This window comes from Heteronotia binoei, chromosome 10, assembly GCF_032191835.1.
Source record: "Heteronotia binoei isolate CCM8104 ecotype False Entrance Well chromosome 10, APGP_CSIRO_Hbin_v1, whole genome shotgun sequence".
Lineage (NCBI taxonomy): Eukaryota > Metazoa > Chordata > Lepidosauria > Squamata > Gekkonidae > Heteronotia > Heteronotia binoei.
This window is the reverse complement of record NC_083232.1, coordinates 1,787,155-1,815,043: the sequence shown is the minus strand read 5'-3', so window position 1 is coordinate 1,815,043 and position 27,889 is coordinate 1,787,155. Positions and strand designations below refer to the sequence as shown.

Below are 27,889 nucleotides of genomic sequence, written 5' to 3'. Positions count from 1 at the left end.
ACCCAAGGCCATTCCAGCTGCTGCAAGGGGAGGAGTGGAGAATCAAACCCGGTTCTCCCAGATAAGGGTCTGTGCACTTAACCACTACACCCAACTGGCTCTCTATTAGAGCTATGGCTGACCCAAGGCCATTCCAGCAGGTGCAAGTGGAGGAGTGGGGAATCAAACTCAGTTCTCCCAGATAAGAGTCCGCGTACTTAACCACTACACCAAACTACTGCAATATGATCGTATTCTGAGAAGCCATCGCCTCCCACATACGTGACTCTCTCCAGATACCGACTTCCCCCTCTAGTTGGCCGATCTACTGGGCGCTCCATGCTGGTTTCCAAGGGGCTTTCAAAGGAGTCCCCAATGGATTGTTCCAATTATCTTAGGCGGAGCACAGCAACACCATCCTACAACGCTGGGAAGCATCTTTCCAGTAGTCCCTAAACGTTAGCTTCTTGGAAGCTGCAGCGTAACCTTCAGGGATGTGTAATTATTCTCCTGAAGCATCAGATTTCTGCTTCTTTTGGAAGGCAGACTTCAGAGGCTTGGATGCAAAACTCCCCCAAATCTGGCAATGAGAATAGTTTAAGCAAATTAAGCGCATTTATGCACATTTCCTTAATTGCCCTAATTTATAGGCCCAGGATCGAACATCTTGGCACACAGTAAACAGTCCTAAGTAATTGCTACTCAACACCTCCACGCAGCCTGTAAAACAAGTTAATTAGGTATATAAAACCCTCACAGTGATCAATTAGAAGAACAACTTGCAGCAGAGACTAGTTTTGTGGGTAACTCAAGGAAGCCTTCCTGAGTCAGAGCCCCTCTGTGCTCCCATTCACAAAAAGGTCTCATATTATGCTTAACAGAGAGTGCAAGCATGATCAGAGAGGAAGCCCATGATGTGCTGCAGCGGTGAAAAAGGCGAACCTGTGCTAGGGATTGAGAATAAAACGGCTGATATTGCAATGCCCCAGTGTAGATCTACAGTGTAGCCTCATGTGGAATCCTGCGTACAGTTCTCTGGTCACTATAACTCCAAAAGGACATCACAGAGCTGGGAAAAGTACAGAGGAGGGCAACCAAGACAATTTGGGCGGGGGTTAGAGCACCTGAAGAGCCCCGCGGCGCAGAGTGTTAAAGCTGCAGTACTGCAGTTCTAAGCTCTGTTCACAACTTGAGTTCAACCCCGGCGGAAGCTGGGTTTTCAGGCAGCCGGCTCGAGACTGACTCAGCCTTTCATCCTTCCGAGGTCGGTCAAATGAGTCCCCAGCTTGCTGGGGGGAAAGTGTAGATGACTGGGGAAGGCAATGGCAAACCACCCCGTAAAAATCTGCTGTGAAAACTTGCACAGGGGACCTTTCCTTCCCTTTGAGAAAAGGCTGAAGAGGCTGGTGCTTTTCAGTTTTGAAAAGACACGTCTAAGGGGGAATATGATAGGGGTTTATAAAATTATGCACGAGGTAGAGAGAGTGGAGAGAGAACTTTTTCTCCCTCTCCCAAAAGACTAGAGCTTGGCATCCAATGAAGCTGGTTGAGGAGGGACACAAAGAAATACTACTTTACACAGAGAGTGATCAAAACGCAGAATTTGCAGCCAGAGGATGCAGCGATGGCCACAGATCAGAGCTTTCAAAGCAGATCAGACAGATTCGTGGAGGATAAACTCTGTTAGCCCTGGTGACTGAAGGGAACCTCCATTTTCAAAGGCAGTCAACCTCTGGATCCCAGAGCCAGGAGGCAACATCAGGGGAAGGCTACTGTGTAAGGCAGGATGCTGGGCTAAGATGGACCACTTCTATGATCCACTAGAGCTCTTCTTATGTTCTTATGACACATTGGAGCCCTAAGCAGAATACCAAAAGGGGAAGGAATCCCACCTTTCAAGGATGCCGCAGTACTCAAGCAGTCCTCCTGGACTTCACGTGCAGAGATGCCCATGTGCCCATAAATGCTATGCAGAACCCAAAGTTGCCCCATGGCACATAGCTCAGCAACCTGTATCCATATGTATCCAGAGCTCTTTCGCCAGGCTTTCAGCTGAGGCAGCAGCCGTCACTTGTTATCGGCCTCCCCTCTTCTTTCAATCCCAGGGCTATAAGACCTGCTGGACCTGGACTATACGCCATGGCTGTGAGGCAGAATTTGCCATTTTTGTACCTTTTGTTACTCTGTAATTTTAGATTTTATATATTTTAAATTGGTTTTTTAAATTGTTGATTGCTTTTATGACGTAACCTGCCCTGGGTCTGTTCCACGGGAAGGATGGGCTAAATCTGCCATTCTGTAGTACCATCTTGCTATATTATTCTGTTATCATCCTGCTGGACCATCCTGTTGCACTTTACTAAATGTTGAAATTGGTTTTATTATGAAGTTATTGTGATTTTATTGTGATTTTATTATTATTTTGATGGTGCTCCGCTCTGAGCCCCCAAATGGGGGGATATAAATAAACAAATAAGAATAAGAATTGAATTAAATAAATAACTAAAATCGCTCTCTTTCAAGCCTTCTAGTCATCAGGCTGGGAGACACAGAGGCAGTCTGAAGCTAGAAGAAGAATGAGGGCTTCCAACAGTGTCAAGACAGTGTGCGATTGCAATAAAAAAAGGCCAACGCCATGCTGGGAATTATTAGGAAGGGAACTGAAAACAAATCAGCCAGTATCATAATGCCCCTGAATAAATCGATGGTGCGGTCTCATTTGGAGTACTGTGTACAATTCTGGTCACCACACCTCAAAAAGCATATTATAGCATTGGAAAAAGTGCAGGAAAGGGCAATTAGAATGATTAAAGGGTTAGAACACTTTCCCTATGAAGAAAGGTTAAAACGCTTGGGGCTCTTTAGCTTGGAGAAACGTCGACTGCGGGGTGACACATTAGAGGTTTAAAAGATTATGCACGGGATTGAGAAAGTAGAGAAGGAAGTACTTTTCTCCCTTTCCCACAATACAAGAACTCATGGGCATTCAATGAAATTGCTGAGCAGTCAGGTCAAAACAGATAAAAGGAAGTACTTCATCATCCAAAGGGTGATTAACATGTGGAATTCACTGCCATAGGAGGTGGTGGCAGCTACAAGCATAGCCAGCTTTAAGAGGGGATTGGATAAGAATATGGAGCAGGGGTTATTAGACACAGTATATATATATGTGTGTGTGTGTGTATGTATGTGTGTACATGTATGTATGTATATGTGTGTGTGTGTATATCTATACACACACACACACACACTTGTATTTTTCACACCATAAGGCGCTCCGGACGATAGGACGCACCTTCCTCCTGGGGGGCGATCTGCTGCCTCCGCTTCCGATCCCGGCGCTTCCCCCGCGCCTGCCTGCCTGGCTCCAGCTTCTTCCAGCAAGCGCTGGGATCGCTCCACGCTGCCCCCACCGCAAACCCAGCGCTTCGCGAGCGCCAGCTGCAGAGGGGGCAGCATGCTTCCTCCGTGCCTGTCTGCCTGGCTCCAGCTCTGACGCTTACAGCAAGCGCCAGGATCGCTCCCTCTGCCCTCCGATCCCGGCGCTTGCTGTAAGCATCAGAGCTGGAGCCAGGCAGACAGGCACGGAGGAAGCACCCGCCCCCACCGCAAACCCAGTGCTTTGCGAGCGCCGGCTGTGGAGAGGGCAGCGTGCTTCCTCCGTGCCTGTCTGCCTGGCTCCAGCTCTGATGCTTACAGCAAGCGCCAGGATCGCTCCCTCTGCCCTCCGATCCCGGCGCTTGCTGTAAGCGTCAGAGCTGGAGCCAGGCAGACAGGCACGGAGGAAGCACACTGCCCCCTCCGCAGCTGGCGCTCACGAAGCGCTGGGTTTGCGGTGGGGGCAGCGGGGAGCGATCCCAGTGCTTGCTGGAAGAAGCTGGAGCCAGGCAGGCAGGCGCGGGGGAAGCGCTGGGATCGGAGGCGGAGGCAGCGGATCACCCCTCCCCCCCCCCGGTAGGTACCTTCGCTCCATAAGACACACACACTTTCCCCCCCACTTTTTTTGGAAGGAAAAATACGGTATATTGGCCATTGTGTGACACAGAGTGTTGGACTGGATGGGCCACTGGCCTGATCCAACACGGCTTCTCTTATGTTCTTATGTAATAGAAGGACTGGGTGAAAAGATTTCACTCCTTTGCATAATTCTTTGCCTCACTGCTTGAATAGACAATACCAAATTATGGATTACTTTATGTGATGCGAACTGATATCACAGAACGAAGGATATGAACATCCTGGGCACTGGATACAGGAAGCCCCCCGCCCCAAGCTGCACCTGTGTCTTGCTTTTCACGTCTACACTCAAGAACAAAAACAGAAAGTGCTTGAACAGCTCCATTTTTACCAGAGGTCCATATATTTTCAAGAAGCATAACAGGAAAAGGAAAGGAAAGGTCCCTTGAGAAAGCACCAGTCGTTTCTGACTCTGGGGTTACGTTGCTTTCACAACGTTTTCACAGTAGACTTTTTACAGGGTGGTTTGCCATTGCCTTCCCCAGTCGTCTGCACTTTCCCCCCAGCAAGCTGGGGACTCCTTTGACCGACCTCAGAAGGATGGAAGGCTGAGTCAACCTCGAGCCGGCGACCGGAAAACCCAGCTTCCACCAGGGATCGAACTCAGGTCGTGAGCAGAGCTTAGGACTGCAGTTCTGCAGCTTTACCACTCTGCGCCACGGAGCTCTTTTAAGGATAACAGGACAGAAGAACAAATGTTCAAAGCCGAAGCCAATCCTCCCTTGCTGCTGATCACACCAAAGGCAACCACTGCTTGGCACAGGAAACAACCCACCTTGTACTAAGCGGTGCTCCTGACCTCGCCACATGCCCTTTTGCTATCACTAAACAGAGTCTGAGATGGTGAGATGGCTGCAGAGCGTCCAGCATCCCAAGGCCTGCCAATCCTGCCTGCTTGGACACTTAAGACTTGACTCCTGCTTATTGTGTGCACACATTTTATTTGCACCTGCACACATAAAACGCCAAAAAGCGTGACCTGATGAAACGCGACCCTTGGTTCATGCTGTCCCTCCCTGTTCTGCTACACGGTTCAGAAGCAGGCACTCGGCCAGCCAGCTCAGCAAACAGAGGGGCTCTGTTGGAGGTCAGGAGTCACAAACGATCCATAGGCAGCCCCAGGGCTCACTTCCTGGCACACATCGCGAATAACCTGCAATTCGATATTGCAGCGCCACTTCTGCCTGCTCTAGGTGATTTACAGCAGTGTCCCCTCTAAGCTGAGTGAGTGTGAGTTAGTTCATAATTTTTTTTAGCCTCCAGCTCACACATTCACAAAATGGCCCCAGAGCAAACTAATTTATGCAGCAGCTCACAACTTGAATGCCAGGAGCTCACATAGTAGAATTTTTGCTCACAAGATTCTGCAGCTTAGAGGGAAACATTGGTCAACAGTGTGGATCTTTCCACAATGGGCGCTACAAAAATCAGAGCCAGTTGGGTGTAGTGGTTAAGTGCGTGGACTCTTATCTGGGAGAACCGGGTTTGATTCCCCACTCCTCCACTTGCACCTGCTGGAATGGCCTTGGGTCAGCCATAGCTCTAATAGAGAGCCAGTTTGGTGTAGTGGTTAAGTGCGCAGACTCTTATCTGGGAGAACCGGGTTTGATTCCCCACTCCTCCACTTGCACCTGCTGGAATGGCCTTGGGTCAGCCATAGCTCTAATAGAGAGCCAGTTTGGTGTAGTGGTGAAGTGATGGACTCTTATCTGGGAGAACTGGGTTTGATTCCCCACTCCTCCACTTGCACCTGCTGGAATGGCCTTGGGTCAGCCAGAGCTCTAATAGAGAGCCAGTTTGGTGTAGTGGTTAAGTGCGCAGACTCTTATCTGGGAGAACCGGGTTTGATTCCCCACTCCTCCACTTGCACCTGCTAGCATGGCCTTGGGTGAGCCATAGCTCTGGCAGAGGTTGTCCTTGAAAGGGCAGCTGCTGTGAGAGCCCTCTCCAGCCCCACCCACCTCACAGGGTGTCTGTTGTGGGGGGAGGAAGGGAAAGGAGATTGTGAGCTGCTCTGAGACTCTTCAGAGTGGAGGGCGGGATATAAATCCAATATCTTCTTCTTCTTCTTCCCAGTATTATTAGATCTGCAGAAGCAGCATGTTTTGCTCTACATAGCCAGAAAGCCGTTCTGGACATACAGATGCTGAAAGCGGGAGAGGAGCTTAGTATGTTCGTGGCATCGCTGCACACCTCCCCAAACAAACACAGGCTCCCTGTCTCAGCTGGCAGCAAAGATCCAAAGAGCAGACTCTGCAGGCTGCGGAGTGACCCAGTTCAATTGCTCCAAGCCCCTTCCTCTACTGTTGCACTAATTTATTCCATCAAATCACAGATCAATACAAACTGCACCAACAAGCAAGCAAACCATATACCTAATTCTGAACCTGCCCCCAGGTCACAAATAAAGAACCCCCCGCAATGCTGCCATGTAATAAAGAGGGAGATATTTCTACAAACCCAGGGCAACTCCAAGCTATGCAGACTCCCCCCTCCTTAAAACAGAGCTGACAAAACATGAATGTTTTAAAAGGGCTGGGATCTTGGAGGCCATTTTGGATCGCGTCACCAACCTCAGACAATGTCCTTTGTGGTTGCCTAGGTAACCCAAAATGGCTGCCGATTTCATTGGGAAGCTAGAGGGGAATTGGAGGGGGATGGCTCAAAAGGAGGGGGGCAGGCAGGCTCAAAAGGAAGTTTGGGGTGAGGGTGGGAGTGAAGCCATAGTTGATGGGAAGGTTTTTTTTAAAAAGTGGTGTTGAAGAGGAGAGATGGAGCCTGAAGAGAGGGAAGGAAGCAGGGAAATGGGTGGAGTTGCAGGGGCTGCCTGGGGGAAAAGCAGGAAGTAAGGTCAGGAGTAAGAACAACAGGTGGGGACACAGAACGAGAGGAGGGAGGGAAGGACGGGAAGCAGAGACAGCTCCCAACTTCACCCCATGGCGAGTTCTGTGGGTTACCTGCTTGTTTTAATTATAAAATCAATTTGCTGTCTCTCATCCGTATTAGTCCGGTCAGGTAAAGCTTTGCAGTCTGTTTCTGTGGGCAAAAGGGATCAGCATCCAGCACGAATCAGGTTAAGCTCATTTGCTTGACTGCTCTGTGCACGACCCCCTTCCTGCGGCCTCCGGCTAATCGAGCAGTTGTGAGAGACTGGATCTTTGGAGCCCACTTCATCCAAAAGCCCTGGCCAGGCCAGAGGGCCCAGCTTCACCCTCCTGACACCTCCGGTTAAAAACAGAAGCGGGAAAGACCTCTTGCCTGCACTCCCGGTGGGCTGCAACTGCTCAGAGTACAGAATACTGGCCAGGACAGAACAAGGGCCTCACTCCGCACATGCCTGCCCCAACCGATATGACGCTGTGAGTTTAACTCCAGCAAAATACAGCCATTCACTTAAAATTCACAGGCATGACCCCACTGCACATAGTTTAAGGACCCTTAATCATCACCCATGAGCAAAGGTTCTATTCACAACCTCAGGCGCTCACCTGCCACTCAAAACAGTAATGGAGAAGTACCATTAACTACAATGAGAAGCCCCGAGACCGAAGTTCGAGAGTCGATGTTTGACACTACTGCAGTGTGACCAATGTGCCTGCCTGCTAAGACCGGGACGGTGGGTAGGAGAAGCGCATTTGTTATGATTGATGCAACGGGTGTTTGAAAGCCGCAGCTAGTGCAGAATGCTGCATTTGACTGCTGACCTGGGCCGGCTATCGGAAGGACGTGATCCTGATACTACAGGGACTACCCCAGCTACCGATCCACTTCCAAGCCTGATCCAAGGGGCTGGTTTCGGTGACCTTTAAAGCCCTACATGGCTTGGAAATAGAGTATCCAAAGGACCATCTTCTCCTGCCTGGGAAGTCAGATCACAAGGAGAGGGCCTCTTGACTGCTCCATCAATTCAGGGATTTCATCTGGTGGGCACACAAGAGAGGGCCTTTTTACCTGCAGCCCCAACATTTTGGAACAACCTCCCCAGGGAGGTGTGCCTCCTCCCCTCTTGTTTCAGTTTTTAGGGGGCAACTGAAGAGGCTGTGATTTTAAATTTCGGGTTTATGTGTTTCAATGTACATCATTCTACAGAAGGCTAAGGGGAGATGAAGAGTCCCTTGGACTGCAAGAAGATCAAATCAGTCAGTCCTAAGGGAAATCAACCTTGACTGTTCCCTGGAAGGTCAGATGCTGAAGCTCCAGTACTTTGGCCACCAAATGAGAAGGGAGCACTCCCTGGAGAAGATCCTGATGTGGGAAAGACAGAAGGCAAAAGAAGAAGGGGAGGGCAAAAGATGAGATGGCTGGGCAACGTTACTGATGTAACTAACACAAATTTGAGCAGACTTTGGAAGATGGTGGAAGACAGGAGGGCCTGGCGTGACTTGGTCCATGGGGTGGCAAAGAGTCGGACTTGACTGTGCGACTGAACAACAACACAACTAGAGTCCCTTGGACTGCAAGAAGAACAAATCAGTCAGTCCGAAGGGAAATCAACCCAGACTGTTCCCTGGAAGGTCAGATGCTGAAGCTGAAGCTCCAATACTTTGGCCACCCAATGAGAAGGGAGCACTCCCTGGAGAAGATCCTGATGCTGGGAAAGACAAAAGGCAAAAGAAGAAGGGGAGGGCAAAAGAGGAGATGGCTGGACAGCGTTACTGATGTAACAAACACGAATTTGAGCAGACTTTGGAGGATGATGGAAGACAGGAGGGCCTGGTGTGACTCTGTCCATGGGGTCGCAAACAGTTGGACTCGACTGTGCGACTAAACAACAACGTTCTACACGGCTTGCTTATATCGTAAGCTGCCTTGAGCTCCATGAGGAAGAAAGGGGGCTAATAAAAGTTTCAAATAACTAAACTGGGTTGGGGGAAGGAAGAGGCAGAGGACTGCTGTGCCCATTGTCAATGGCTGATGGATACTGCAAGAAAAAGGGGCCCCAGCCTGCCAGCTCCAGAGGAGGAAGGAGCCTGTCTGGTCTGCAGCAGCAGAAACGAAAAAAGGCTGGGGAGTTCAGGGCTTTTCAGTTGCGGACAGACTACTTTTGGCCAATTTCAATGCTCGTTCCCTCTGGGGTGTCCAGCGTCTATTATACTGGAAGACGACTCCCAAGTATTTAAAATATTTAACTTGTCATTAATGTACCAATGGAGTTGCCTCCAAGACCTCAAAACCACCAGGACTTTTAAGTTTCCAAAGTTACCAGACAGGCTGGTCTCACAATAAGATGTAAAAGTTTTGCTTCGATGTGAATTTTACGTCCAAATACGGGATGTTCTAATTAGCCCTATTTTGCTTAACGGGCACAGCCTCCCAGGAGTGAGGCTTCTCTCCTTTCTTTTATCAGATCGGTTTCCCCATATCGCTCTCTCAGTGGCGAGGTGCCTTCTGATTGCTATGAGAATCAGGGAATATGAGATTAAAGGTCTGGAGAGATGACTGATTGTTGATTGTACTCTGTGTATTTAAATACTGGTTTTGTTTGACTTTAATTTATGCCAATAAAGATACTGACTGACTGGTTTTTCAGTCTAGAAAAAAGATGGCTAAGGGGAGATGAAGAAAAGAAGATAAGGTGATTGGATTTATACTCTGCCCTTCACTCTGAGTCTCAGAGCAGCTTACTATCTCCTTTCCCTTTCCCTCCCCGTAACAAACACCTTGTGAGGTAGGTGAGGCTGAGAGAACTCTCCAAGAACTGCTCTTGAGCAGAACAGCTCTGAGAGAACTGTGGCGGTCCAAGGTCACTCAGCAGTTGCATGTGGAGGAGTGGGGAATCAAACCTGGTTTTCCCAGACCAGAACCTGTGCTCTTAACCACTACATCAAATTGGCAAACTGTGGTACAATAGCCGACCTGAGCCTGCTTCAGTGAGAAGAGTGGGATATAAATCAAATCAAATCAAAATAAAATAAACAAATAGTTATAAAATTAGGCATGGGGCGAAGGCAGTAGATGCTGAAGCTCAAATACTTTGGCCACCAAATGAGAAGGGAGCATGCACTGGAGAAGACCCTGATGCTGGGAAAGACAGAAGGCAAAAGAAGAAGGGGACGGCAAAAGAGGAGATGGCTGGACAGCGTTACTGATGTAGCAAACACGAATTTGAGCAGTGTTTTTCTCCCTATCCCATAATACTGTACGTCAGGTATGCAATGAAATTGTTGGTAAATAGGTTGGTAAATGGTAAATCTGTTCACAACCTAGGGATTGTTGTGAACAGATTTACCATTTACCAACCAAGCTGGGTTCAAGTAGCTGGCTTGAGGTTGACTCAGCCTTCCATCCTTCTGAGGTCGGTCAAATGAGTGCCCAGCTTGCTGGGGGGAAAGCGTAGATGACTGGGGAAGGCAATGGCAAACCACCCCATCAAAAGTCTGCCGTGAAAACATTGTGAAAGCAATGTCACCCCAGAGTCGGAAATGGCTGGTGCTTGCACAGGGGGACTACCTTTACCTTTAATTAAAATGTGGAGACCACTGCTAGTGGAGATTCTGATGGCCATATGAGCGTCTCGAAGAAGAACTTAATAGTGGGGCACCATCCAGGGTTTTGAGAATTTTATTCATTTAATCTGTTGAAATGTTTTAACTTGAATTTTAAATGTTGTATTGTTTTATCTGTTGTACGCTGCCCAGAGCCTGGCCTAGGCCAGGATGGGGTGATTCTTGGTGCAGAGCTCCACTCCGGACTAACAGCCACAGAGACTGAAAGAAGCCTCCAAGCAGAGAGGCAACAAAGCTCAGCATTCCAGAGGTGGGAGGCACCCTCAGGACCTTGGCCTCTGCGCTGTTTGTCCGGCCCTCTGCAGCGGCTGGCTGGCTGGCTGCTGTGTGAAACGGCATCTTGGACTAGACGGACCACTCACTTGATCCAGCAATGCTCTGCTGAAATTCCTTAAAACTTTAATACTGGATATTCATGGTAGTGCTTTGCAGTGATGTTTGGACAAAGGTTTAACATCCAACCTGGTGTATTATCTGAGCACAGAAGGAAGATGAAGAAGATAGAAGATATTGGATTTATATCCCGCCCTCCACTCCGAAGAGTCTCAGAGGGGCTCACAATCTCCTATAACTTCTCCCCCCACAATACACACCCTGTGAGGTAGGTGGGGCTGAGAGGGCTCTCACAGCAGCTGCCCTTTCAAGGACAGCCCTGTGAGAGCTCTGGCTGACCCAAGGCCATTCCAGCAGGTGCAAGTGGAGAAGTGGGGAATCAAACCTGAAGTGGGGAGGGACGGTGGCTCAGTGGTAGAGCATCTGCTTGGGAAGCAGAAGGTCCCAGGTTCAATCCCTGGCATCTCCAAAAAAGGGTCCAGGCAAATAGGTGTGAAAAACCTCAGCTTGAGACCCTGGAAAGCCGCTGCCAGTCTGAGAAGACAATACTGACTTTGATGGACTCAGGGTCTGATTCAGTATAAGGCAGCTTCATATGTTCAAACCCGGTTCTCCCAGATAAGAGTCCGCACATTAACCACTACACCAAACTGGCTCTACTGGCTCTAGAGCTACTGCTCTAGCTGTTTTCAAGGGGTACGCTATAATGCAATAGTTCTTCTCAAGGTTTGCTCGGTAGGACCGTGTGCATCATTTCCAACCTTAACTTGTGCCTAAGTTCCATCGATGAACCCGTTTCTCTAAGCTGAACTAGAGCAGTACTTGGGCCACCACACTGAACAGAAAACAAACAAAAACGCAACCCCAAATTTAATACCTTTCTTCAAGCCCACAGAGAAAATAGAAAGACTCATAGTATGACTATGATAGGACATATTTTCCAAGGGGATGCCCAGAACCCATAACTGTGGCCTTTGCCTTTTTATCTGCCTAGGACCAAACAACAGATATAGCAACGGGTGGTGGTCCAGTCTCCCCCACCCCCATTTTGCCACATTATAAATGGACATCAGTGGTTCTTCGCTTGTAACCAGGAGGGGGGGGGGCAGGAAGACATGCACAATCAGCAGAACCCTTCAGCATCACCCGCTGGGACTTACCTAGCTTCTCAGGCTCCTCCGGGGCTGTGCCAGCAATGCAGCTGCTTTCTAGCCCATAGGTGGGGTCCAGCTTCCCAGAGACTCTGGCTGCCTCCTGCACTTTCTTGACATGGGCCTCCACCAGTTCCAGGGGCACCTCCTCTCGAACCCGGGAAAATTCCTCTGTTAAAGAAGCAAAAGGGATTTCAGACTGCATTGAGCAGCAAGGGTTTTCAGAGCGATGCGACAGAATTTTAGGTCATGTCTCTGCTGGGTGATCAAACTGCACATTTTAGAAACCAAGAGTGAGGAGACAAAACGGTAGACTGGGGGAAGGGGACACCAGGAGACGGGGGAAGAGGTGCAGACAGGGCATGCGGAGGGGCCCGCACTGAAGGGCCAGAACCTCGTCAAAGGAAGCAACAGGGAAACCTGGCAGAGAGACAAATCGCAAATAAGGAAACTTCGAAGTGACTGATCAGGAGAGACGACAGGTGGAGCAGCCTGCAGGGGAGGCTGTGGACTGCCAGACGCTGGGAAAAGTTCCGCAGTCAATGCCAGAGAGGCAGGACCAGATCCACATTCTCCTTCCCTCATAGCCCTGCAGTTCACTAAACCAAAATGTAATAGTTCCTCTCACATCTTCCCTCCGACGCACACCTTGCAGCGCAATTCGTAATACGAGGGCTGTTCCATTCGCCTCTGAAGGAAAGCCGCGTGGAAGTCTAACTGGGAGCCGACTGCGGAAGGAAGTCGCATTGAGAGGCGTGTGAGGCCCTCCTGAAATTACGGGCGGAGCTTCCGCAATGGTAAATTAATTCATAGCGTTCATGTGGCTTTCGACTTAGGCAATTCTTTATGAGCATTAACCAATTGAGAGTAAGTGACGGGAGGCGAGGGACGGAAGGAAGCACGAAAGCAGGTTTCCAGCGCAGCGAGCAGCTCGGCAAGTCCGGCGGCACCGTTCACCACGCTTGCCCCCCACGTCTTTCTGGGCAACGCCTCTCCCTGACGCCTCAATTAACGAGATGGCTGCAGACTGTTTTCAAGCCTGAGCCCAAAGGATACCATCAAGACCTTCTCAGACAAGACTGTAAGGAAAGAAGACGGCGACGCCGTGAGCTGCGGAGGCTGATCTCAGGGGCAAAGCACGGTCAGCCAGGTTAACACTTGGATGGGGGGACACCAGGGAAGCCCAGGGTTGCTGTGCAGAAGAAGAAGACTGCAGATGTACACCCTGCCCTTCTCTCTGAATCAGAGACTCCGAGCGGCTCACAATCTCCTGTCTTCTCCCCCCACAGCAGACACCCTGTGAGGTGGGTGGGACTGAGAGGGCTCTCACAGCAGCTGCCCTTTCAAGGACAGAGTCTCAGAGTGGCCACAATCTCCTTTCCCTTCCTCTCCCACAACAGACACTCTGTGAGGTGGGTGGGGCTGAGAGGGCTCTCCCAGGAGCTGCCATTTCAAGAACAACCTCTGCCAGAGCTCTGGCTGACCCAAGGCCATTCCAGCAGCTGGAAGAAGAAGAAGAAGACAACGACATTGGGTTTATATTCTGCCCTCCACTCAAGATTCTCAGAGCGGTTCACAATCTATCTTCCTCCCCCACAACAGACACCCTGAGAGGCGGGTGGGGCTGAGAGCGCTCTCACGGCAGCTGCCCTTTCAAGGAAAGAGTCTCAGAGCGGCCTACAATCTCCTTTCCCTTCCTCTCCCACAACAGACACCCTGAGAGGTGGGTGGGGCTGAGAGCGCTCTCACGGCAGCTGCCCTTTCAAGGACAGAGTCTCAGAGCGGCCTACAATCTCCTTTCCCTTCCTCCCCCACAACAGACACCCTGTGAGGTAGGTGGGGCTGGAGAGGGCTCTCACCGCAGCTGCCCTTTCAAGGACAACCTCTGCCAGAGCTATGGCTGACCCAAGGCCATTCCAGCAGATGCAAGCGGAGGAGTGGGGAATAAAACCCGGTTCTCCCAGATAAGAGTCCGTGCACTTAACCACTACACCCAACCGGCTCTCTATTAGAGCTATGGCTGACCCAAGGCCATTCCAGCAGCTGCAAGGGGAGGAGTGGGGAATCAAACCCAGTTCTCCCAGTTAAGAGTCCGCACACTTCACCACTACACCCAACTGGCTCTCTATTACAGCTATGGCTGACCCAAGGCCATTCCAGCATGTGCAAGTGGAGGAGTGGGGAATCAAACCCGGTTCTCCCAGATAAGAGTCCATGCACTTAACCACTACACCAAACTGGCTCTCTATTAGAGCTATGGCTGACCCAAGGCCATTCCAGCAGCTGCAAGTGGAGGAGTGGGGAATCAAACCCAGTTCTCCCAGATAAGAGTCTGCACACTTAATCACTACACCCAACTGGCTCTCTATTAGAGCTCTGGCTGCCCCAAGGCCATTCCAGCAGGTGCAAGTGGAGGAGTGGGGAATCAAACCCGGTTCTCCCAGATAAGAGTCCTGCACTTAACCACTACACCAAACTGGCTCTCTATTAGAGCTATGGCTGGCCCAAGGCCATTCTAGCAGCTGCAAGTGGAGGAGTGGGGAATCAAACCTGGTTCTCCCAGATAAGAGTCCACACACTTAACCACTACACCCAACTGGCTCTCTATTAGAGCTATGGCTGACCCAAGGCCATTCCAGCAGGTGCAAGTGGAGGAGTGGGGAATCAAACCCGGTTCTTCCACACGCTTAACCACGACACCAAACCAGGTAATGGCAAAACTCCTCTGAATGTCTCTTACAAATCCAGCGGGGCCACCCTAAGTGGGCTGTGCTTGACAGCACATCATACCTAAAGCTGCTTTAGCCGCTGCAGACGCCACCCGGGGGTCCACGACAGACGCCAGGAAGGCGACCGTGCTCATCACCGGGTTTCCAGACTGGCTGAAGGGCACCGGCTGGTAAGCCAAAGGGCCCAGGGAGGCATCGGAGTTCTCCAGGTAAGGATCCTCAATGGGAAGCCGCAGGAAGTGGAGGATGCACTCGTCTTGAGTGCGGCTTCCGACATGCTCGGATACTTTATTCCAATCATCTTTGTACATTTCCAAAGCCTGGGAAGAAAAAGCAAATTTCAAGAGAGGCACAACGCTGATGCAACTGGTCTGACTGTGGATATCACATTACCCAGTTTTGCAATTTATGGAAGAGAAACTAAACACTTATTCAGATAAAACAGCAGAATGGTATCTCAACCTGCTGGGGTGAACAGCGGGTGTTAGAAGTTTAAGTGCCCTCCTGTCTGTGCCTGGGGTTAGAACAAACCATCCGGAGGTCCACCAGTTCCAAAAACAGCTGTTCCTTCTTAATCCTTGGCCTTCAGAAACATGTCTACAGCTGGCCATAGAGTTTAAAGACAGAGGAGATGTGACCGTGGTCTCTATATGTTGCCCCCCTACCAATTCTAATCTCATGCCCACCTGCAGAGCCACAGCTTTTTCCACTTCTCCCAAAATACTAGAGGGCATCCCATAAAGCTGATTCAGGAGGGACAAAGGAAAGGAAAGGTCACCTGTGCAAGCACCAGTCGTTTCCAACTCTGGGGTGACGTTGCTTTCACAGCAGACTTTTTTACAGGGTGGTTTGCCATTGCCTTCCCCAGTCCTCTACGCTTTCCCCCCAGCAAGCTGGGGACTCCTTTGACCCACCTCGGAAGGATGGAAGGCTGAGTCAACCTCGAGCCGGCTACCTGAAAACCCAGCTTCCGTCGGGGATCGAACTCAGGTCGATCTTAGGACTTAGGATCTTAGAGCTTAGGACTGCAGTACTGCTGCTTTAACACTCTGTGCCACGGGGCTCATATATATATATATATATATATATATATCTTATAAATATACTTATACTTATTTATGCAATGAGTGATTAAAATGTGAGGTTTGCTGCCAGAGGATATAGTGATCGCCACAGCCACAGACAGCTTCAAGAAGGGATGAGATAGATTCCATATGAATCCATATGAAGCTGCCTTATACTGAATCAGACCCTCGGTCCATCAAAGTCAATATTGTCTTCACAGACTGGCAGCAGCTCTCCATGGTCTCAAGCTGAGGTTTTTCACATCTATTTGCCTGGACCCTTTTTTTTTTTGGAGATGCCAGGGATTGAACTTGGGACCTTCTGCTTAGCAAGCAGATGCTCGACCACTGAGCTACCATCCCTCCCTTAAAGTCACCTTCATTCCTTGTGAACATATGAAGCTGCCTTATACTGAATCAGACTCTCAGTCCACCAAAGTCAGTCTTGTCTACTCAGACTGGCAGCGGCTCTCCAGTGTCTCAAGCTGAGGTTTTTCACGCCTACTGCCTGGACCCTTTTTAGTTGGAGATGCCGGGGATTGAACCTGGGACCTTCTGCTTACCAAGCAGATGCTCCACCACTGAGCCACTGTCCCTTCCCATTCCTGGAGGATAACTCTTATCAGCAGCTACTAGCCAGGGGGACTACAGGGAACTCCATGATCAGGGACAGTCATCTTCTGAATCCCAGTATCAGGAGGAGGGAAAACCTCGGCCTGTATGCCCTGTTCTTAGCCCCCTGGGGCAACCGGTTGGACTTGGACCAATGGCTGCCACGGTAGGCAGAGCCAGCCACAAAATGGCCACCACAGCTTCCCCTCGGTCCCATTGGAAAGAGGGTTGCACTGTGGAGGCAGGTGCTGCCAAATAAATATTTCTTTTTAAATCTGCACAGTCAATCAAATCTCCAATAGCTAATCAGAAGCCTTGCTTGGCAAAAGTCCTATCTAGCCCCACCCGCTTTCTAAAAGGACTTGGCAGGCACTAGGAAAACACCGAGAACCCCCATGTCAATTCATTCCTTCCCCTGCTTCCTAATGCTTAGCAGGACGATGCAAATGCCCCTTCAAAGCTGGGTTCTCCATCGCCCACCACCACCACCTGCTTCTGAGCCTTTCACTCTTCACATTTCTGTGCTCATGATCTCTCCCCTTCTTCTTATGCTCTCTCACACTCATCTGCTATTGGCTTTTCACTGTGCTTTTTGGAGAGCACTTGATTTGGCTGCCGGTTCTTTTTCGGGGGTTTTTTGCATGCTGGTTCTTATTTTCTGTGTTTATATTTAAGATTGCTTTTAATCACACAACCTGCCTTGGAGACATGTCTCCAGGACAAACGCAGAACAAAAAATATTTTGAGTAATGCACATCTCCTTTAAAGGCACCAAAACAATACAGAAAGAAAATCTAGGCTTCTACGTCTATATGAAAGAAGCAAAAAATTGCAACTGAACACAAGGAGCTAGCTGCATTATACTGAATCAGACCACTGGCCCACCCAAGTCAGCACTGTCCACTCAGGTCTCTGGGATCTCAGGCAGAGGAAGTCTTTCCCATCACCCACCACCTGATCCTTTTACCTGGAGATGCCTGGGATTGAACCTAGGACCTTCATAAGAACATAACAGAAGCCATATTGGATCAGGCCAATGGCCCATCCAGTCCAACACTCTGTGTCACATAAGAGAAGCCCTGTTGGATCAGGTCAGTGGCCCATCCAGTCCAACACTCTGTGTCACACAGTGGCCAAAATACACACACACACTGTGGCTAATAGCCACTGATGGACCTCTGCTCCATATTTTTATCCAATCCCCTCCTGAAGCTGGCTATGCTTGTAGCTGCCACCACCTCCTGTGGCAGTGAATCCCATGTGTTAATCACCCTTTGGGTGAAGGACTTCCTTTTATCCGTTTTAACCTGACTGCTCAGCAATTTCATTGAATGCTCACAAATTCTTGTATTGTGAGAAAGGGAGAAAAGGACTTCTTTCTCTACTTTCTCCATCCCATGCATAATTTTGTAAACCTCTATCATGTCACTCCACAGTCGACGTTTCTCCAAGCTAAAGAGCCCCAAGCGTTTTAACCTTTCTTCATAGGGAAAGTGTTCCAACCCTTTAATCATTCTAGTTGCCCTTTTCTGCACTTTTTCCAATGCTATAATATCCTTTTTGAGGTGCGGTGATCAGAATTGCACACAGTACTCCAAATGAGACCGCACCATCGATTTATACAGGGGCATTATGATACTGGCTGATTTGTTTTCAATTCCCTTCCTAATAATTCCCAGCATGGCGTTGGCTTTTTTTATTGCAATCGCACACTGTCTTGACATTTTCAGTGAGTTATCTACCACGACCCCAAGATCTCTCTCTTGGTCAGTCTCTGCCAGTTCACAACCCATCAACTTGTATTTGAAGCTGGGATTCTTGGCCCCAATGTGCATTGCTTTGCACTTGGCCACACTGAACCTCATCTGCCACGCTGACGCCCACTCACCCAGCCTCAACAGATTTCTTTGGAGTGCAAATAGATATGCCACGCAGATGTTCAGTTAACTGGAACAAGTTAAGCACATCTGCTCCACACCTCTATTTCCATAATTCTGCAGAAGATTTATTTTCTGAACTTGAATATGGTTTTGAGGGGTCAGATGGCCTTTTGGCACACGACAGAATGGAAAATCTGGATTTTCCATCATAGAATCACAGAGTTGGAAGGGACCTCCAGGGTGATCTAGTCCAACCCCCTGCACAATGCAGGAAACTCACAAACACCTCCCCCTAAATTCACAGCACTGCTGTCAGATGTTTAACCTGTTTAATCAAATGTATATTTAATAGGCAGTCGCCACAAATCCCAGTTCACCAAAAGGCCCATTAACTAACATATTTATTACAGTTATACTTTGAACAATACAATGTCTGTTCTTGTCTTCTTTATCAACATTAACTGTTCCACTGTGCACTTAGGCTGGCCGTATTTTAACATGCTACCATCTGCCTGATGACAGGAGGACAGAAAGACATCTCATTTAATTGTAGATCTTATTTTTGCTCTGATACCTTGATTGAATCATGGGTCTGTGGGTAATTTCACTGTACATTTTATGTAGAGGCACACCTGGATTTATTGGAACTCGTGTTACCTGATTTAAGGAAGAAACTCTTATCACAGAGCAGAAGACTCTATGGCTAAGTTTCTGTTCTCTGCAATGGAAATTATGAGCCAAGATAATAAGATTATGAGCCAAGATAATGAGCCTGTGTATAATTTTCTCAGTTTCTAACTCTGGGGTGGCCAAACTGTGGCTTGGGAGTCACATGTGGCTCTTTCACACATATTGTGTGGCTCCTGAAGCCCCCACCACTGCGTGGAGAAGGCGTTTGTTCTTTAAATCACTTCTCTAAGCCAAGCCAGCCAGCAGCTTGGAGAACGCATTTAAAGTTGCTTTCTTCCCACCTCTCTGTCCCCTTCCTTCCTTGTGGCTCTCAAACATCTGACACTCATGTCTTGTAGATAGATCCAAGCGGGCAGCCGTGTTGGTCTGAAGCAGCTGAACAAAGCAGGAGTAAAGCTGCACCTTTAAGACCAACCAATGTTTTATTTAGAACGTAAGCTTAATGTAAGAGCACACGAAAGCGTACGTTCTAAATAAAAATTGGTTGGTCTTAAAGATGAAACTTGACTCCTACTTTGTTCAACTCATGTCTTGTGGCTCTCAGACATCTGATGTTTATTCTATGTGGCTCTTACATGAAGCAAGTTTGGCCACCCCTGTCTTAAATTGTTAAAACACACTAGGATGAATGACAAGATTCAAGCCCAAAAGCACCCTGAAGACCAACAATCTTTGAAGTAAGAGCTTTCATGAGTCAAAGCACCCTCAGTTAGGTGCCCTGCAGAAGCCCAAAATTATCCCTCTCTCTCTCTAATCTGTCTCTATCCCATCCATCCATCTCTCTATCTAACATCTCTCTCTCTCTCTCTCCCCATCTCTCTCTCTCTCTCTCCCCATCTCTCTCCCTATCTCTCTCTCTCTCTCCCTATCTCTCTCTCTCTCCCCCTATCTCTCTCTCTCTCTCTCTCCCCCTATCTATCTATCTATCTATCTATCTATCTATCTATCTATCTATCTATCTATCTATCTATCTATCTATCTATCTATCTCTCTCTATCTATCTATCTATCTATCTATCTATCTATCTATCTATCTATCTATCTATCTATCTATCTATCTATCTATCTATCTATCTATCTCTCTACCTACCTGCCCACCCACCCACCCATCCATCCGATTTATATCCCGCCCTCCCCCGACAGGCTCAGGGCGGCTAACAACAGTTTAAAAACATTAGCAAACATATTAAAAATAGATCTATAAAAACATTTACATATATATTAAAAATCCGAGATGGCAAGCTTCTGTTTTCCATTATATTAATGCAGTGAGATGGTCGATGTTGAAGGTAATGGCCACCTCCCCCTAATCATTAAAGGCGAGTTTGAAAAGTTCGGTCCTACAGGCCCTGTGGAACTGTGGCAGGTCCCTGATGTTTTCGGGGAGGGCACTCCACAAAGTGGGGGCTGTTACCGAGAACGCTCTGGCTCTAGAGCTGGTCAACTTCTTTCGGTCCAGGGATCTTAAGATTTTGAGACCCTGAACATAGTGCTCTCTGGGGTACGTATGGGGAAAGGTGGTCTCGAAGGTAGACAGGTCCCAGGCCATATAGGGGTTTAAAGGTTATAACCAGCACCTTGAAGCGAATCCGGACTGCCACAGGCAACCAATGTAACGCTTTCAGCACAGGTAGCTCCATTAACAGCCTGGCTGCTGCGTTTTGCACCAGTTGCAGCCTCCGAAGTTGGGTCAAGGGCAGCCCCATGTAGAGGGCGTTACAGTAGTCTATTCTCGAGGTGACCGTTTTGTTGGTCTCAAAGGACTTGAATTGAGGTCTGCTACTGCAGCCCAACATAGCTGCCAAGAAGCCTGAGACCAGGGGCACCTTTAAGGCTAACAAACGTTTTATTCAAGGTGTAAGCTTTCATGTGTGGGCACATGTCTTCAGCAGCGTTCCCTCTAGGATGAGTCACTGTGAGCTAGCTTACAATTTTTTAGCCTCTAGCTCACACAGTTTTGTCTTAGCTTAGGAAGGACGACCCCAGAGCACACTAATTGATGCAGTCGCTGACAACTTTAATGCCAGTAGCTCACAAAGTAGAATTTTTGCTCACTAGACTCCACAGCTTAGAGGGAACACTGGTCTTCAGCTACAAAAGCTTATACCTTGAGGAAAGCTCCTTTGGTCTTCAAGGTGCCCCTGGACTCCGACTTGGTCCTGCTGCTTCACGGCCACTCCCCTGAATTCTGTTTGTTGAGAAGCAACCGATTCACCTTGGGCAGGAGTGTAATTCTGCTGCCTGCCGTTCAGTCCAAAGGCAGGAAAGAGACACATTTGTTTAAGCTCTGTGTCATACATAGGACTTCTGAAGGGCTTCTTTTATATATGGAAAGATGAAACGCTAACGGAGGATGTTTCAGGATGTGACTGAAGGGGGAAAGCAAGTCATGTACAACAGCTCTGAATTCCAGCAGAGACAGACCCAGGGCTCACTCCTTGTCAGAGGAAGAAGCAGAAGGGTGTTGATATGAATTAGCAGCTTGGAAGCTTCCTTGTCGTTCTGCATAGACCCAGACAATCCACCCCCGTCAATGACTCCTGTCAGATATGGAAGCCTAACATCAACTCAAACCCTCTAGCTGGCAAACAAAGCACAATACCGCATCTCCCTGGAAATAAAACATTACTCCATGCTAGTCGCGCTATTAACGGAATTAAAAGGGTGAACATGCCAATAAACAGACCCCATTAGGTACATCAAATATAATTATTCCAGACATGACATTCCTGTGTGCAGAACATCCGCGTTAGCCTGAGGCACGATAGTCTGGTCTAGAGGCAAATGAGGACATCGAAGTTGCTCAGGCCTAAGCCAGGCCTAGCCCCTGCCACGCTGGCAGTGGCGCAGGGGTTGCTCAGCTCTGCCTCACAGCTGGGTTTAAGCGGAGCAGCCAACACAACAACATCAGAAGAGTCCTATGGGATCAGACCAGTGGCCCACCCATTGCAGCATCCCATCTCACACAGGAGCCAACCAGTTCCTCGGGAGGGGCAACAAAAGGGCAGAGAGGTCAAGGCTTGCCCAATGTTGCCTCCTGGCTCCGGGATTCAGATGTTTACTAATATCTTTGAACATGGAGGTGTGCTTTAGTCACCATGGCTAATAGGCATGGACAGACCCCTCCTCCATGAGAAAGCTCGCTCTCATGCTACGCGATGGAGAGGATGACCTGGGATGACCTCACATTCTAAACCCTGACTGTCCTTCTCCAGTCCTTCCAGAGATTGCCATCTGTCAGCTAATGACAAATGTTACCCTGAGAATTGCCAAATACACATTCGTGGCCCTAAGGCTTCAAGACATTTCTTTCAACCCAGGCTGATTATTACTCATAAGAACGTAAGGGAAGCCATGTTGGATCAGGCCACTGGCCCATCCAGTCCAACACTCTGTGTCACATAAGAACATAAGAGAAGCCATGTTGGATCAGGCCAATGGCCCCTCCAGTCCAACACTCTGTGTCACATAAGAACATAAGAGAAGCCCTGTTGGATCAGGCCTATGGCCCATCCAGTCCAACACTTTGTGTCACACAGTGGCCAAAAAAACCAGGTGCCATCAGGAGGTCCATCAGTGAGTCCAGGACACTAGAAGCCCTCCCACTGCCCCTCCCCGCAAGCACCAAGAATACAGAGCATCACTGCCCCAGACATAAGAACATGAGAGAAGTCATGTTGGATCAGGCCAATGGCCCATCCAGTCCAACACTTTGTGTCACACAGTGGCCAAAAACCCCCAGGTACCATCAGGAGGTCCATCAGTGGGGCCAGAACACTAGAAGCCCTCCCACTGTGCCCCGCCCCCAGCACCAAGAATACCCCAGAAAGAGAGTTCCAACAATATGCTGTGGCTAATAGCCACTGATGGACCTCTGCTCCAGATGTTTATCCAATCCCCTCTTGAAGCTGGCTATGCTTGTAGCTGCCACCACCTCCTGTTGCAGTGAATTCCACATGTTAATCATCCTTTGGTGAAGAAGTACTTCCTTCTATCCATTTTAACCTGACTGATCAGCAATTTCATTGAATGCCCATGAGTTCTTATATTGTGAGAAAGGGAGAAAGGTACTTCTTTCTCTGCCTTCTCTATCCCATGCATAATCTTGTCAACCTCTATCATGTCACCCCACAGTCGACGTTTCTCCAAGTTAAAGAGCCCCAAGTGTTTTAACCTTTCTTCATAGGGAAAGGGTTCCAACCTTTAATAATTCTAGTTGCCCTTTTCTGGACTTTTTCCAATGCTATAATATCCTTTTTGAGGTGCGGTGACCAGAATTGTACACAGTACTCCAAATGAGGCCACACCATCAATTTATACAGGGGCATTATGATACTGGCTGATTTGTTAATCTGCTAGTTAGTGCAATTTTGGAGACTACAGGGATGTTTAGTTTGGGGATTTGGTTTTGCATTTTATTTTTAAACCCTATATTTTATATGATTTTACATTTTATATAACTAATCACTCTGAAAGCTTATGAACTGTACAGCTGCTCCTATTAATACATGGAAATGGCTAAATAAATGCACCTAAGAAGACCTCTTTTGCCAGAATACAGCAAATACAGATCTTCTGCTAGATCAAAGCAAATACAGATTTCTGCAGATAACAGACTCATCCTCACTGAACTCATGCCCTGCCACCGTGCATCTATTCCTTTTAGGTTTATCCATAAGTCTACAGGGGGACATCAAAAACAATTCTGTGATCCAACAGTGACAGTTACACACTCAGCTATCCTTGTCAATCTGTCGGGGCCCACAAATTTTAGCTTGGTTCAGTAGGAAGTCATTACTTATTTTATTTACATTATTTATAGTCTGCCTTTCTCTCAGGGAAAAGAGCCCCGTGGCGCAGAGTGGTAAAGCTGCAGTACTGCAGCTGGAGCCCTCTGTTCACGACCTGAGTTTGATTCCAGCGGAAGCTGGTTCAGGTAGCCAGCTCCATCCTTCTGAGGTCGGTAAAATGAGTACCCAGCTTGCTGGGGGAGGGGGAGTGTAATGACAGGGGAAGGCAATGGCATACCACCCCATAAAAAGTCTGCCGTGAAAACGTTGTGAAAGCAGTATCACCCCAGAGTCAGAAATGACTGGTGCTTGCACAGGGGACCTTTCCTTCCCTTCCCTACCCTTTCTCTTAGGGACTCAAGGTGGATGGCAGAGAGAGAGTCAGGACAGTCAACAAAACGGGACATTCAATGACCAAACCCATGAGGATTTTAGAAGTCTGTCAGCACCAGAAAGGCCTGAAGCGTAGCATAAATATTAACATGACAGCATCTACTCTCCTTCCTTACTGATTCTTCCAGCAGATGCAGGCAGCTGGTGTGTCGGTTGCTGCTTCTACCTGCTCCAAAACTGACGGCAACACAAGGCACTTCCCCTTGAGTCCTGTGCAATTCAGAGCTTTTACGGGAGGGGATCTGGGGGTGCTAGTGGACACCCAGACCAGGACTGCTTGCCAGAAACCAAAGGCAGCAAAGAGCAGGAGAACAGGTGGGGGGGAGGGCAAATACTGACACACGAACTTGCTCCTCTACAATGAAGTAAAAAATCCGGTGACTGCACAATCGGTGCTTCATTCATTCACAATGCTGACAATTCGTGCCTCCCTCTAAGAACATAAGAGAAGCCCTGTTGGATCAGGCCAACGGCCCATCAAGTCCAACACTCTGTGTCACATAAGAACATAAGAGAAGCCCTGTTGGATCAGGCCAATGGCCCCTCCAGTCCAACACTCTGTGTCACACAGTGGCAAAAATTTTTATATACACACATACACTGTGGCTAATAGCCACTGATGGACCTGTGCTCCATATATTTATCTAAACCCTTCTTGAAGGTGGCTATACTTGTGGCCGCCACCACCTCCTGTGGCAGTGAATTCCACATGTTAATCACCCTTTGGGTGAAGAAGGACTTCCTTTTATCCGTTTTAACCTTTCTGCTCAGCAATTTCATCGAATGCCCACGAGTTCTTGTATTGTGAGAAAGGGAGAAAAGTACTTCTTTCTCTACTTTCTCCATCCCATGCATTATCTTGTAAACTTCTATCATGTCACCCCGCAGTCGACGTTTCTCCAAGCTAAAGAGTCCCAAGCGTTTCAACCTTTCTTCATAGGGAAAGTGCTCCAGCCCTTTAATCATTCTAGTTGCCCTTCTCTGGACTTTCTCCAATGCTATAATATCCTTTTTGAGGTGCGGCGACCAGAACTGCACACAGTACTCCAAATGAGACCGCACCATCGATTTATACAGGGGCATTATGATACTGGCTGATTTGTTTTCAATTCCCTTCCTAATAATTCCCAGCATGGCGTTGGCCTTTTTTATTGCAGACGCAAACTGTCTTGACATTTTCAGTGAGTTATCTACCACGACCCCAAGATCTCTCTCTTGGTCAGTCTCTGCCAGTTCACACCCCATCAACTTGTATTTGTAGCTGGGATTCTTGGCCCCAATGTGCATTACTTTGCACTTGGCCACATTGAACCGCATCTGCCACGTTGACGCCCACTCACCCAGCCTCAACAGATCTCTTTAGAGTTCCTCACAATCCTCTCTGGTTCTCACCACCCTGAACAATTTAGTGTCATCCGCAAACTTGGCCACTTCACTGCTCACTCCCAACTCTAAATCATTTATGAACAAGTTAAAGAGCATGGGACCCAGTACCGAGCCCTGCGGCACCCCACTGCTTATCATCCTCCACTGTGAAGACTGCCCATTTATACTGACTCTCTGCAAAAACTAAGCCAGTTTTTGATCCACAAGAGGACTTGTCCTTTTACTCCATGACTCTCAAGTTTTCTAAGGAGCCTTTGATGAGGAACTTTATCAAAAGCTTTCTGGATGTCAAGGTCAACAACATCTATCGGGTCGCCTTTGTCCACATGTTTGTTCACCCCCTCAAAGAAATGTAACAGGTTAGTGAGGCAAGATATTCCCTTGCAGAACCCATGCTGAGTCTTCCTCAATAACCCGTGTTCATCAATGTGCCTACTCATTCTGTCCTTGATAATGGTTTCTACCAACTTTCCCGGTATTGAAGTCAGACTGACTGGCCTGTAATTTCCCGGATCTCCTCTGGAACCCTTTTTAAAGATGGGGGTGACATTTGCTACCTTCCAGTGCTCAGGAACGGAGGCAGATTTCAATGAAAGATTACAGATTTTTGTTAGAAGATCCACAAGTTCAACTTTGAGCTCTAACAGCTTCTGGTGTTATTGGGAAGCCGTGAGCATTGTCAGAAGCTCAGAAAAGGGTCACCTGGCAAGTGCTATTTCCTCTTCTAGAGTAACACCGTATCAGCAAGACCGTTTGCCTCGTGACCCAAGATGAGCGCAGACATTTACGCATTCCGCCACACATAGCAGACACTGAGGATTCTGCAGCTGCAAGTGTGCATGACGTCACTCTGGAAATGACATCTGATTAAAGAGAGCTTCTTTACTTGGAGACACCGTTACCATCAGCTGCATTCCTAGGAGGGTATCCCTTCCACAGAGACTCTGACCCAGCTGATGTCAAAGACTAGAGTGTCATGAGCCCTGATGAGGAGGAGCTGGAAGGGTTAACAGACCTGGACGAGTTGCCAACCAGTTCCTCAGCTGAACAAATAGCAGCTGGCCCATCAATCACTCTCCAGGCACCAGTGTCAGCTGTTGACGATCAATCTCCTCCAAGCTCTCATCCTCCCATCTCAAGAGTTCAAAGCATGCTCCGGAAAGAACTTTCAGAGCGAAGACATGAGGCACACCGATGCTTCAGATCTCTCAGCCCTGAGTCCTAGCAGAGTCACTGCCACCCAGGGAGCAGGCTGATTGAGACACCCATATAGCTCCCACCTGGTAACCTTGTGGAAGCAACACGTCTATTCTCTGGACTGGCTTTGGACTCCTGCCTGCCTGCACCCTGAGAACGTGACATAGAGGTTTTCCTTACCTCGAGCAGCAGCAGAGTCTCTTGTTCTGTCCACTCTCGCCCAGCGCTGGCACTTTTGCTCTGCGGAAAGAAAGAGGAGGCCATTCACTTCTGCACCCCAAAGCACAGCCGCTCCTGTCACCAGGTACAGATGTCACAGGCCTGGCCCAGCACACCAGCTGAAGGGACACCTACGACTGGCTGATTTAAACATTTACTTCCCACCTTTCCTCATGTTTCAAGGCAGCTTAGAATAATAGCTGACTTTTTAGATAAATGAAATGGCAAATGCCGAAATCTCTTCCCCCTGCCGATGCAAACCCCCCAAAAGCCCTGGCAAACAGGCAGATTTCGCAGCACTTCCTGAAGATCTCCCAGGAGGGGGCTCCCTCACGTCTTCAGGAAGTCCCTCCCATGGAGCTGGAGCCATGATGGAAAAGGCCTGGGGGCTCCAGTTAATGCCAGGTGGGACACCCTAAGTAGTGGTAGAGCTGGCAAGTGGACTGCCTGACAATCATGATCAGTCTACACAGGGGAAAGCAGAAACAGAGAAACGTGTAGCTGGAAGGGATCCTAAGGGTCATCTAGTCCAACCCCCTACACAATGCAGCAAATGCACAGCTACTGCCTCCCCTCCAGGATCCCTGAGCCAATTTGGCCTGGGGAAAATTCCTTCCTGACTCTGAAGCGGCTATCAGCACTACCCTGGGCACATAAAAAAGGACCTTCCTGCTCTCCCTCTCGCCATCTGCCTAGAGCTTCTGTGAGTCATCAGGGAAGGAGCTGGTCCTTCAGAATGAAGCCAAGCGCCCCTGGATCTCTTGTGGGGCTGCCAGTGTGGGCAGCTGTTGGGGCCAGAACAATGTTTTGGGCTGTCCTGCTTGGAGCAAAGGGAGGGAACTCCCGGGGGAATCCAGACTCGCTTAGCAGACAAGTTGACTGGAGCTCCAAAATAAGAAGCTGGTGCAGGGAACTGCTCTTGGCATACATATTTCTTTTCTGCC

The 27,889-nt window shown here is 48.6% G+C and overlaps 1 protein-coding gene and 1 non-coding gene across 2 annotated transcripts in view; both read right to left on the bottom strand.

Annotated features, from left to right (window-relative positions):
- Positions 1–27,889, bottom strand: part of SMARCC1 (SWI/SNF related, matrix associated, actin dependent regulator of chromatin subfamily c member 1) — a 165,434-nt gene that overhangs the window by 54,980 nt on the left and 82,565 nt on the right. The window contains exons 20-22 of the mRNA XM_060248243.1: positions 26,907–26,966; positions 14,777–15,035; positions 11,996–12,157 (exon numbers count right to left, since the gene is read on the bottom strand). Coding sequence (XP_060104226.1) covers positions 11,996–12,157; positions 14,777–15,035; positions 26,907–26,966 — 481 coding nt within the window. The remainder of the gene's footprint in view (positions 1–11,995; positions 12,158–14,776; positions 15,036–26,906; positions 26,967–27,889) is intronic.
- On the bottom strand, positions 16,071–16,145 carry TRNAS-GCU (transfer RNA serine (anticodon GCU)). The gene has a single exon. It is a non-coding gene; the product is annotated as a tRNA-Ser (tRNA).